This window comes from Pyxicephalus adspersus, chromosome 7 (assembly GCF_032062135.1).
Source record: "Pyxicephalus adspersus chromosome 7, UCB_Pads_2.0, whole genome shotgun sequence".
Lineage (NCBI taxonomy): Eukaryota > Metazoa > Chordata > Amphibia > Anura > Pyxicephalidae > Pyxicephalus > Pyxicephalus adspersus.
In genome coordinates, this window is record NC_092864.1 from 71,853,906 (window position 1) to 71,866,901 (window position 12,996).

General features: G+C 37.0%; 1 protein-coding gene across 1 annotated transcript in view; it reads right to left on the minus strand.

The window, feature by feature from the left end:
- The window catches only part of DNAH3 (dynein axonemal heavy chain 3), a gene marked incomplete in the record, with an annotated part of 167,569 nt that overhangs the window by 90,737 nt on the left and 63,836 nt on the right, over nucleotides 1-12,996 (minus strand). Inside the window, 6 exon segments of the mRNA XM_072418926.1 lie at nucleotides 765-875; nucleotides 1,970-2,062; nucleotides 3,702-3,903; nucleotides 4,945-5,081; nucleotides 9,171-9,350; nucleotides 10,810-10,926. Coding sequence (XP_072275027.1) covers nucleotides 765-875; nucleotides 1,970-2,062; nucleotides 3,702-3,903; nucleotides 4,945-5,081; nucleotides 9,171-9,350; nucleotides 10,810-10,926 — 840 coding nt within the window.

Sequence of the window (12,996 nt, forward strand, 5' to 3'; positions counted from 1 at the left end):
CTACGGAAGCCAACATATTTTTCCTTTTATTGTTTATTGGTAAAATAGTTTAATCCTTTTTATAAGCTAACCCTTTAGAATCAAATACAAAAACATAACATTTCTAGATGATCAAACGTTTAGATGTTTATTATGCTAAATCCTTACTGTAAGGCTTCTTTCAGAACAGTGGTCCAAACTACACAATTGGCAGCTCCCAGGCACCCCTTTTCAACTACTACGTAATTTTTTTTTAATGTCAGCTGCACCGTTTCACAACCACTTTTTAACGCAGTTAAATACAGTTGCATTGTGGTCCAGCAACCATGCCACAGCTGCAAGCAACAAAAATGCACAAAATGGTTCCCAACTGCTCCCAGTCAGCTGAATAGGAGCAGCTGAGAACACGGTTAAGCTTGCAGTAGAACACTACAGTCAACTGAAAGTCTGAAGTAGCCCTAACTCTTCTTTGCAAGGGTACAATGAAAAGTAGATCCTTAATCTTCAGATAACCTCTTACCAAAAAATATAAGTCAATTAAACTGATTAGGGGAACAACTTTTTTTGCTTTACAAAAGGCATATGTCAATGAACAAATAAACATGTTATATATCTTTAAAACCGAAATGGCTTTACAAAAAATTTTAATACAAGGCACAAATTCTGTTTGAAAACCCTATGTGACACAAAGCAATTTCTCCTTCAACAATGCCTTTAAAGCATTAGGAGTACATTATGTTTTTTTTATTATTTATGATTACAGGTATCCATAATATTTTACTTACTGGTAAAGTGCCTTCAGTAATGGCTTCTGATACCTCTTTGGTCCAGTAAATTGAAGAAACACATATAACTACCTGTCCAGGCCATTGTAAAACCCACTGCCTTCGAGGAACCTATGAGTAAAATATATAAAAAAATTTGGTATGGTTGTATAGCTAGATTGCAATAAAATGTGTAACATAACATAATATAACATTAAATGACATAAAATAACATAATATAACTTAACATACCATTGGGGCGATGTTTATGATAAATTGCATCACAATACACATATTAACTTAGAATTTAACTAATAAATGGACCACAATGCTGTGTTGAATCTAAATGCCAAGAAGTAATGACTATTTTCATAGGGAAAAGTCAGAAATGGTCAGCCTATGTTTTCTTTCAGTACAGGATATCTTTAGCTTTTGCCCCCAAGTTCTTACACCTTTTTCCCTGGACAGCCCTTCCCCCATGGATATTTTTTTTATTTCCCAAATACATAGCTTAATTCAATGTCTATTTTGGCCAGTGAAGTGTAATCTGCAGGTTGTCCCTTGATGTGACGAGAGCAACATTTTATACTGCAGAAGTGTAAACCCAGGTAAATATGATGACATTCCCCCCAGCCCCATTTAGCTGGGTGCACCACCCGGCACTTCTGGGTGGTAATGAAGAGTTGGGTCACAATCCAGAGAGGCTGTCACCCACCTAAAATTTTCTCCCACCCGTCTAAAAATCGTTTCTGGCTTGAACACTGAAAAAATGTTCATTTTCATTTAAACAGCAATTTCATATACCACACAAAACCTATAATTTAGTTAATAAAACTATACAACCCACTCACACACAAGAAATGCCTAAACCAGAAAGATGACTAAAAAGAAGGAAAAGAATAAAGTACTGCAAAAGAAGAGCTGTGACATTGAGATATCAAAGTTTTAAACAATTGCTTATTTAACCTGGACTAGTGTTATCAATATTTCTCAGCAGCTACTTTATTTGAAAAACCACTAAGCATACTGAACTGTTTTCATCAAGCTGCTTAAATTGCTTGTAATATTTAATAGTAGTTACTCAGAACCAAGTTTGTCTGGGAAACTTCTAGGATTTAAAAGTATAAATCTGACCCATTGTAATACATACTGTTTTAATTTCAGGCACTGATTGTCACGGTCCATTTGATTTAGCACTGTATTAATATTCCTTTTCTGTATCTTACCTCCACATATCCCTCTATTCCACTTTGAATGACTTGCCTCATACTAGCCAACATGTTTTCTTCTACTTCTAAAAGCCATTTTTCGACCATTCCCTGAAAACCAAAACCAGCATATAGTTATCATAGGCAATGATTAGGTAAGTGACATATTGTATACATCAGTTTCTGGCGTACAAATCAACTGATCATTTATATAAGTACTAATTAAAGAACATCTTTAGGCAACTGTTTTATATTAAGTATACCATTATGTAGAAATAAACTAAAGAGGACAAAAACCGTAACAGCAATATAGTGTGACAAGTTGTCTCAGAGGACACAACAGTAATCTTGTCCTGTCTCCAGCAGTCTGCTCCTTCTATATGCAATACACCACAGTCTGGGAGGTACACCATGTCAAACAGTATTATTGTGTCCTAACAAAAGCTAACAGGAACGGCTGCAGTTAAAGTGGAACTAAACCCATCCTGGATGCCGCCATCTTCTTCCTTCTTCTCTTCCTTGTTTAGATCTTTGGCCATCTTGATTGGTCAGGTCAGGGTGACATAACTCCCGTGCAGGCACGCAGCAGTTCATTCAGTCCCAGCAGTCGCAGAGGAATCCAGGATATGACAACTCAAGAAATTGATCAGGTAAGTAAGAATTCCTATAGTTTGAGGGACATTCCTTGTCCCTTTCTGCAATAAAACCCTGCCTGATCACACCTATTTAAAGTGGAACTTTAGTTATGTTTTAAAGATGAATTACAAGAAAAAACATAAAATATGTAAAACAAATATTAATATTTAACCCAATCAGTTGTAATCAGCTATGGACTCTCTTCTTTCTTTAGCAATTTTTTTATTAGTTTCACATATTTACTATTTTGTAAAATTTTTGTTGCATACTAAATTAATGCACAAAAAAATTGCCATGCTTTGTAGCAGAAATGCTATTTTAGTTAAGTAAATGAGACAAATTGTAGAATAAAATATACATACATACATTTTAGTTATAGTAAAGTCCTAAAACAAAAATTCACTAATGAAGACAACATGCAGTCTGCTATATAATATACACAAGTACCACTGACCTAGAGTCTATACATCAGGAGCTATTTAAAAAAAATAGTTTAAATTCACTTGACTCTCGCTCTTCCAGCTGTGCTGCTGGATTTACTCAAAAGTATATAAAGGAGGTCAAAGAAAAATAATATAAAAATATTACCATCGATGTTTCTCTTGCCATCTCTCCTACTACTCTTCCACACAAGCACACAGATAAATGCCCAGTTCACTCAAACCACTACTCATATCATTTTTTGGTTTTCTAGCCGTACCCTGGTCTGATAAATTGCTGCTATCTATTCTGTGTATTGCACCACATTGATGTGCTGCGTTACTCTGAACTTCATGTTCTCAGCTAAAATCAATTGTAATCTTTTCTTATTTAGCATTTCTTTTGCTACTTTTAGCATGCTAATGTTAACTTTGATTTAATATTTCTATGGTCAGGCATACAATGTTTTGTTATGTACAGTAAAAGTTCCCGCAATATAATAACATTATATAGCACTCACTCTATGTGAATATGCCATAAGAAACAGTAAGGATGTTTATCAGATAAATTCTGAGAGCTGGGTGTGCTATAATTCAGCGTTAGCAACATAATAAAGCTTTTTCTTCTCCCAGTCTGCAAGCTTAATAGCTACAGTAAGTGTTCTTTGCATAAAAGATTCTATAAAGAAAATTACTTTGGCCTTTGCTGGATAGATCTTCTGTGTTAAGGGGACAGTTTCCATTTCAGAGCTGATCATTCCCGTTATTTCCAAGTTATCAGCAAACTCCAGTTTGGCAATGCCTTCAAAACATTTCTTTAGGTGAGGCTGCACTCGTAGGGGATCTTTTGTTTCCGACAAGATTTCCAATAGTTCATCGTTTGATAGGAAAAAAAACCTGTATGATATCAATGAAGAATTATTGTGAAAAAGTTCATAGAAGACATTTTTAAGAGCAGACATGCAAGAAGCCTGCATATAGAAGCTGTTATTAAAGAAAATGTTGCAAACCGAAAAAATCAAACTTCCCAAAATAACACACTGGATTCAATCAGAAAAAATGCATGAACCAGAGCAAACATTGATTTCACACATTTACTAATGTATTTTATTGTGAGACGTGTACATTTTGGGCAAGGTGCACAGCTTCAGTGGTTGTATCTTAAAAGGAAGGAAGCTATCATATTCCTGGCGCAGTGTATCATTCTGGAGAATATTATGCACAGACCATGGGTGATAAGGTTTAAATAAGGGAAACTGGCTGCAATTTATATCTTTGGATGTATTGATTGATTGATTGATTGATTAGATTTCTGAATTGTGAGATAAGAGCTGTAGATAAATGTAAAGCTGCGTACACACTTGCAATTTTTGTCGTTGGAAAGGATCTTTCATGATCCTTTCCAACGACAAGGGAGTGCACGATGCATGAACGGTGCTGTACATACAGCACCGTTCATGCTCTATGGAGAGGGGAGGGGGAGAGCGACGGAGCGGCACCCTGCTGCGCGCTCTCCCCCTTCCCTTTCATTAGGATCGGTCGTCGTCCATCGTCCGTGGATCCGGCAGGTCGGTCGTTCGGACGATGGACGACACCGACTGTACACGCGGCAGATTTTCGCCCGATATTTGGCCGATGCCGATTATCGGGCGATAAAAATCTGCCGTGTGTACGTAGCTTAAGTCTTATAGCACAGAGATGGTACAAATGAAATTATAATGTGTGACTAGTTCATGTAGGATGTTTAATTTCTTAACTTAAAATAACTGACAGATTAATTTGGGGATTTTCAAGAATTTAAAATTGGAGACTATAAAGAAAGAATATAACAACAAGGTAGGACCATTTAGTAAGAATAGCATTTAGTGAGGGTACATGCTTAAAATATGTATATGGAAAAAGAAAATAGTGTTCACTTCCTTTATTGTAGGCACTTACCTTGGGAAAAATAATCTTTTCTTTTCTAAATAGGAATTCAAGCCTTTCTGAATGTCTTCCAAGAGGATATTGGATTCTTGAAGCCTTTCTAACATGTTCTGCTGTTTTGTTGCGATAAGCACCCTGGTGTCTTTCACCTGATAAAAGTAAGGCCCTGATAGTAATAAAAGGCTGCATTTTGCAATAGGAATTGCATATTTTGTCATGAACGGCTTTTATATTCATCATTACTTCATAATCAAAGAGCTTGGCCCTCAAAAGATCAATCCTTCAGTTCACTTGAAAGCAGGGCTTATACAGTATATATATATATATATATATATATATATATATGGGAAATCATTCATTTAATACTAAGAATGAGCATCATAAGGTAGCTTAAGATAATCAGATAATAAGCTTTGGATACAGTAGGAAATGGTAAGAATCTTATAACTCATTAATCACTGTGTCCTCTTGCTGAGATATTCCCTGACCTTCTCTTTGATGATACTGGATCACATACTGACACAATGGGCCTGATTTATTAAAGCTCTCCAAGGCTGGATAGCATACACTTTCATTAGTGAAGTTGGGTGATCCAGCAAAACTGAAATATATCTGGTTAAGAACTGAAAACATTTGCTAGCAAATTGTAAATGACGTTGAAGAAATCCATTCCAGGTTTGCTGGATTACCCAGCTTCACTGATGAAAGTGTATTTTCTTTTGCCTTGGAGAGCTTTAATAAATCAGGCCCATTGGGAATACACTAGCAATACTTCATTACTCAACAGAATTAAAGTCTAGCACAGTAGCCGCCAACCTTTCAGATCTCATGGACCACTATATCCGCGGAATCCAGATCATGCATGCGCAGGGAGTTGTGTGTCACGCAAGGTGAAAAAACTTCCCCCAGAGTGACGTCATGATGCCAGAACTCGCCCACTCTCCTCAGGCCTGCTTGCCAAACATCCGGGGGGGACAATAGCACGGGGCTGTGGACGCAACAAAAGTTGTGTCCACAGCCTTGCGCTACTGCCCCCCCCGGATGTTTAGCAAGCAGGTCTGAGCCTGCAATGGGAGTGTGGGTGGGTTGTGTCCATACGGGGACAGACCCGCAGGCCACCAAAATGTTTTCGCGGACCACTAGTTGGGAACTGCTGGTCTAGCACACAATCAGTAAAAAAACAGCCTACAAATATACACTTATGTATTAAAAGGATGTGCTACCAAGTATTAAGTTGAGGGTGCCAATAATGTTGTCCAAGCAATTTTTGATGTTTGTGCGGAATGTCTCAGATTGTTTTTCTCTGCTTTTTTGTGTTCTTCCAGTGCCATAAATAAATAAAGATGACAATACCAAAGCATTTCTAATTGCAACAATAGTGGAACTCTCTAAAAAACAAACAACCGCTAAGTCCTTTTTTTTATGCATGGGAATCATGTAACTGCAATATTGTTGACCATTTTAATTGATATCTTGAATTTATTAAAGTGTATTTTTAATCTTAAATTAGTTAAGGTATTACATTGGTGCCTAAAAAGAGCCTTCTTTTCTCTCTTCCTTTCTTCTCATATGTTTGGACTATATTTGTTTCTATAATTAAGGCCCGGCACTACCCCTTCTCTATAGAGTTTAAACTATTATATATTCTTTGGGTGCACTACTTTGCATTTTTTCATGACTGTATGTATGTATGTGATTGAATACATGTGACATAAATTACAACATATACAACATATACAACTAAAAGGTATTTGCATGTTCTCATCTAAATCTAAAGCATGGTTAGAGTCATACCTTTCATTTGTCTTGTAAATATCCAAGGAATTGGAATTTTTAGAAACAAAGTAAAGGTAGGTGGCCAAGCATATTTTAAAGGAAAACATTCAAATACTTTCTAATATCAAAATCAAAATCAGAGCTTAAGTACATTTTAAATATCAGGAAACACACAACCTAAATTATGGTTTGATATGTTACTAATTAATGGAACTGACTATACCGTTTTAGAGTATCAGTAAGTGGTGTGAGAGATAGCTTGCCAGGTTTGATTTGCACATAATATTATGAATAGGTCCATGGTGTGTAATTCACATTATATCATTTTACAGCCAAATTTATTAAAGTTAATATTTTATCCATTTTACATATTTTAAAACAGTTTCTTCTGAAGAGTCAAAATTACATTTCATAATGCAATTTTTGTGCATGTGTTTCATCATAGTTTACCTTACCAATTATTTACTCACAGGCTATGTATCAGATGATTGTTACCCAAAACTGCTTGTCTCAGGCAAAAATCTGACATGTCTACAGTGACTGGCCACGACGAACAGTGGGTTTCCTCTCACATTCCAAAAATATGCAGTTAGGTTAAATGGCTTCCCCCCAAATTGGCCTTAGACTGTGTTAATGCCAGATGACTGAGGTAGGGACATTAGACCGTGCGCCCCTTAAAGAAAACAGCTAGTGACATGACTACGGACTTTGTACAGTGCTGCATAATATGTTGGCGCTATATAAATACTGGCTAATAGTATTATGCGTTGGCCATCATTCCCATATCTAATCATGCCATCCTTTTAACTCATTAAGGTGAAATAATACTTTAATATGCCTAACAGATTTTACTAAACAAAGAATCTATAATGTAATACATACACTGAGATAGCATAGGTAAAATAAATAACCCAAAACCATTTTCTTTATTTCTTAGTAAGTCTCTTATAAGGAAGAAACTAGGAGGTAGAGTTTAGCAGAAGAGACATGTCTAATGTGCAAAGAGGATCACTATGGACCTGGAAGAATTACTAGTCAAGATGGCGGCTTCAGAGTTGCAGTGGTGACAGGTTCTTGGACCGGTCATCGCTGTAGGGCCTCTACAAAAAGGTAGGAGTGTGCAATAATCAAAAAGTATGTCCCCAACACCTCCAAAATATTTTTTTGCTCTTTAAAGGGTTTAAAATACTTGTAGACCCTTTCGTAGCTGGTCTCCTTGGCTATACATTTATGATATATTATAGAAGATACATCAGGCAAATGTAAAGTGTAATTTGGGTAGACCGGGAGAGAAGAAAAATCTCCCAAGCAAGCACACATCTAGTAATCAAAGCCATGTATAGGTTCTTACTATTTTCCACTCCTTCCAAAACTTTCATCAGTGAACCTGGGTGATCCAGCAAACCTGGAATGGATCTGGTCCAGGATTGAAAACATTTGCTAACAAAGAGCAAATGACTAACACATGACAGAAATCCAGTCTAGGTTTGCTGGATCACCCAGGTTTGCTGATGAAAGTGTACCTACTCCAGCCTTGGAGACAATGGGCCTGATTTGGGAAAGCTCCCCAAGGCTGGAGAGGAAGCTGGGTGACCCAGCAAACCTGGAAAAGCTTTCTTCAAAGTCATTTGCCTAAAAAATGTTTTGAATCCTGAACCAGATCAATTCCAGGCTTGCTGGATCACTCAGCTTCACTGATGAAAGTGTATCCTCTCCAGCCTTGGAAAGCTTTAATAAATCAGTGTCTGTAATTTTAAAAATATTACCTTTCTGTTGGTTCCCATTACTTGACCTGACAAGTTATAGGTAGAATATCATTGGATGTCAATCTTCTATAGCACTAGTTCACAGAAATTGATTTCCGGGACCATAATTTACCAACATACAAATTATTGCTATTATATGTCATGCTGCCATCTACGACTTAAACCATATTATTTTATTCTCTAATCATTAGACTAATTATGCTTAGTACAACCGTCTCCATAAAAGCTTGTCTAGATAAAGTTCACATTTTTAACAGACAGCACAAATTGCATTTAACCTTTTAGTAAAACTCTGTTCTGAAAGCAGAAATTATTTTTCTTTTGCCGATTAAGCCTGCCTCTGTTACTCTTCATTTAATTTCATTAGGACTGCAGAACGATTCTCTGGCCCTAAATATTTGTATACAAGATAGGCAATTTGATGCACAGACATAATGGTTTGAACAATTAAAGAAAGATAAACACAATGAGGAAAGTCTGCTGTTGTGATTCAGAGGGTATTTTGTTTGGAGTCTAATGGGCGGGACAATTTATCATTGTCATAGCCTAGTTATATGCTGTTATCTGGGGAAATCGGAAAAGACAAACCTTATAGATTTTCTGTTTATTTTCAGTGCTGTCTAAGACATTAGATCTTTGTTTTATTGTTCAGATTTACACAAGTGCACAATTAAAGCAACAATTCTTTTTACATACCGCTTCAGACATTATGTCCTTCCAGGTGCTGTCTACAATGCCAAATTTTCTTCCTTCTTCTGGCATTTGAGCTATAATATCTTCAGAGCTGAATATTGGTTCCAGATATAGCCAGGTAGCCTGACATTTTAACCAGGAATCCAATATATCTTGCATCAAAACAAGTGTCTGTTCCCATTCCTGCAATAAAGGAAAAAATATTTTTTTCTTGTATCTATACATACAGATATGGTGCCAACTGCATTACAGCCTTGGGAACTCGGATCCTATACCTTACCCAATACCAAACGTCAACGGACAAGAAATGTGTCTCCTACACATAACGGTTCATTACCAGAAATCTGCATTCTGCATTCCCTTCTCAATATGAGAATTATGGATGTAAGCATGCCATTATCCAGATATATAGTATATATATATTAGGTATGCGAACTGGTGTGTTTCTATAAACTGTGAAGGATGCTGGATATATCCCAGCAAGGCTTATATTTTTTAAAAATCAAATTAAGTGTTTTGTTTATATCATGTCATTTATTCATGTAAAATAACAGACACTTTTGAAGTTTCCTCGCTCAATCACAGGCGCCAACATCACCTTTTCTGAGTTGCAGTGGAACTAAAGTTCCACCTAAACAAATGCTCAATCAGGCAGGTCATTACTGCAGAAAGGGACAGATGGTGTTCCTTCTGCAATAACCTGCCTTACCTGCCTGATAGCTCTGTGTTTCTGGCAGAAAAAAGCTGAGCTGCACGTGCACAGCATCAGCTTTAATTGCCAAGGAAATCCAGCAATCCTTGCTTCCCTTGTATGTGTCGGGGATGAATGAATGTTCATGAATGAAGGAGTTACATCCTCTCAGCTTGGCCAATCAAGATGGCCAGGTCACGATGATATTTGGGAGGAAAAAGAGAAGGAAGTTGGCTGAACCCAGGGGTTAAACCCAGATAGGTGAGTCACACGGGTTTAGTTCTGCTTTACATATTGCTTGGCCAGGTCCGAATGACATAAATGAGTAGTATTGGTGTTCGAATTCGGGTTGTCCCTATATTCAACCCGAAAATGGCGGTTCGAATTCGGGCAGACCCGACTCAAAAAACACAGAATTCGAGTTTTAAAATATGTTTAAAAAAAATAAGCGAACTCCAGATGAACTCAATAGAGTTTCTCCATTGACAGTTCATCTGAGTTTGGTTCCCACGGTCACCAGGCTGTACTAATCATTGATAAATATACTGCAGGGTACACTGCAGGATATCAATCCCTGATACTGCAGGGATTGATTTTACTGTTGCCACCAATTAAAAAATCTTATCAGAACTTTTGTATATGTGTATTTCACAGACTCTTGTGTGATTGCTATTCTTACACTGATAGTAAATCTGCCAATGTACCTTTAACACCACTGGTATAATAATGAAAAAGGTATTTGCTACATTGAAAAGCAAACCATCATAGCATTTTTAGTTGAGATTTTCTACATACAAAAATAAGAAACAGAGATATTATTGAGTTATAGTGGGTATTTTCTACTTATAAAATAAAACATGAATTACACATTAAAATGCAAAGTGCCTTACTTGAAAAGTTAATCTGCACATGGTGATAGATGGGGTAATTACTGCTAAAATTTCCACTTACCCTGGCTTCATTTTCAATAGGTTTAATGAACGGAGAACCACACATAGTTTGTGTTTTAATAATGTGATCATCAAGCAGTAACTGTATGTCATCAACAGCTGAGAGTATGCTGGTACTCTGCAAAAGAGAACAAAATTGTTTATTGTTCCAGTTTTTAACCAATTACAGCAAGGTTTGATAAGCTAAGGGCCCTAATATATCTCTTTTTTTGTATGCACTGCACATAACAATGATCATAAGGTCTACCCAGGCATGTAAAAGGATCTTTTTCACATAACAAAATGAGCCTATATTACAAATGGCATTATCTCGAAACAGTTGTTGGTTTGCACCTAAATCGTAGCACTGTATTTAGTTTATGTAAATATCTGGAAGGCTTTCTCATAATTCTTTGTGTTAATTACTACCGTCCCTTATGACTTATCACCTTTTCTCACTGCCTATTATAAGGGGATGTAAAAAAGTACAGTACTACCTTTAGGCATCATGCTTTGTGAGCTACTCTAGGTAGTGACATATTAAAGATTACAAATTCAGCTTATGCCCTCTTTCTATCATCAGGTTAAATGGGACAAACAAATTATGAGACAAACGTAAAATATTCTGTTTAAAACATTCATACTGTAAGTGAAAAAACAATATATCCCAAACATTGTTTTTCCAAACAATTCTTCTCCCAGGAAAGAAAAATCATAACTCTTTTTAAACCTTTTTAAAAAAAAACAATTTTGGGGATCATGGCTTCAGATGGGCGTTATCCAGCAGTGAGGTTAACTGCTTAGTGGTTTTAACAGGAGGTTGTAAATGTTTGCAAACTCCTGTTGTCAAAAACTGAAAGCAGAACTTAGCCTATGACTTGTTCTGTACAATTTTTAACACGCTTATATAGCTCACAGATTGGGCCAACTTGAAGACAAGTACCCAGCACTCTCATTTGCCTTGTAGGGGACAGAACTAAGTATGGCATTGGTTTGGGGTTCACTTATGGTAAAAGTCAGTTTTACTTTTAACTGTTCTGCCCATTCACCTGTCGCATTTTAAATGCATTTTCCAGATAAAGTAGCATTCATGTATTGCACTCAACTGTGTTTTTTTGCCAAAGCTAAGTTTGCCAGTGCATTTGAACTCTATTTTTCCAAATAAAAGAACAGAGATCAAGGGTATAACGAATTAATATGACTAATCAAAACAACAAACAGATTGGTTGTACTTAGAATTCACTGAGATTACAAATGGTCAACATGCTCTCAAAACAAATTTATACAAGAGGTTATTAGGAGAAGGAGAAGAGCTATGTAAAAAGTTTTATTATGAAAATATTACCATAAAACTATAGTGGGAGGGCTTGCTATAAATAAAGAAGCACAGATCATGATTTTTGAGGATTTTTTCACTGGAAAAAGAAATGATTACCTTCTTTAAACCTTTAGTGTCCAAGGATACTTTAGAATCTTTCTGACTAGACCAGGGGTCAGCAACGTTTTATGGCCACAAGGCCATTTATGGGGTGGGCGGGAGCACACTAGGCCGGACCGGCCCTTATGGCTCCGCCACCACAAGGGAACGCCCCCTGAAGTGAAATCCCTCTTCTCTGTATGCATTGCGGAGGGGAGGGATTTACCTTCAGGGAGCTTTCCCTATTTATTGAGGCAGCTGAATATCAACGCCAACTGCGAAAAAAAAAGGGGAGCTACTGCAAGGGGGCGGCACCGGAGCTCCATCAGCTACAACTCCGGTAGTTCCTAACACCCCCTGGCCAATCCACCGGCTGGCATTAGGCCGGATTGGCCAGGGGGCGTTAGGCCAGAACGAACTACCATCTAGGCTGTATCTGGCCTAAAGGCCGGAGTTTGCCGACCCCTGGACTAGACCAAGTGTTAGCTCTGCTGTACAGCAATCATCAAGGTTGTAAACATTTTGCAAACAAAAATGATTTTAGTATACGCCTGACTACCTGCCTTTAGATGTAATATTTTGAGTAACTGCCCTGGAATATAACTGTACCAGGATATGTGGAAGTATCAAAGTAAACCTCAGAATTTCATTACTTCTTGGAAAGTACTAATGGACAGCCAGGTAAAATAGAAAACACCTGCCTGAAAAGTTAATATACTTATCCTTGCCTAGTCTGCTCTACTGCAGGGTATGACAATAACATTGTTCTATCAAGATACAGGGGTAAAATGT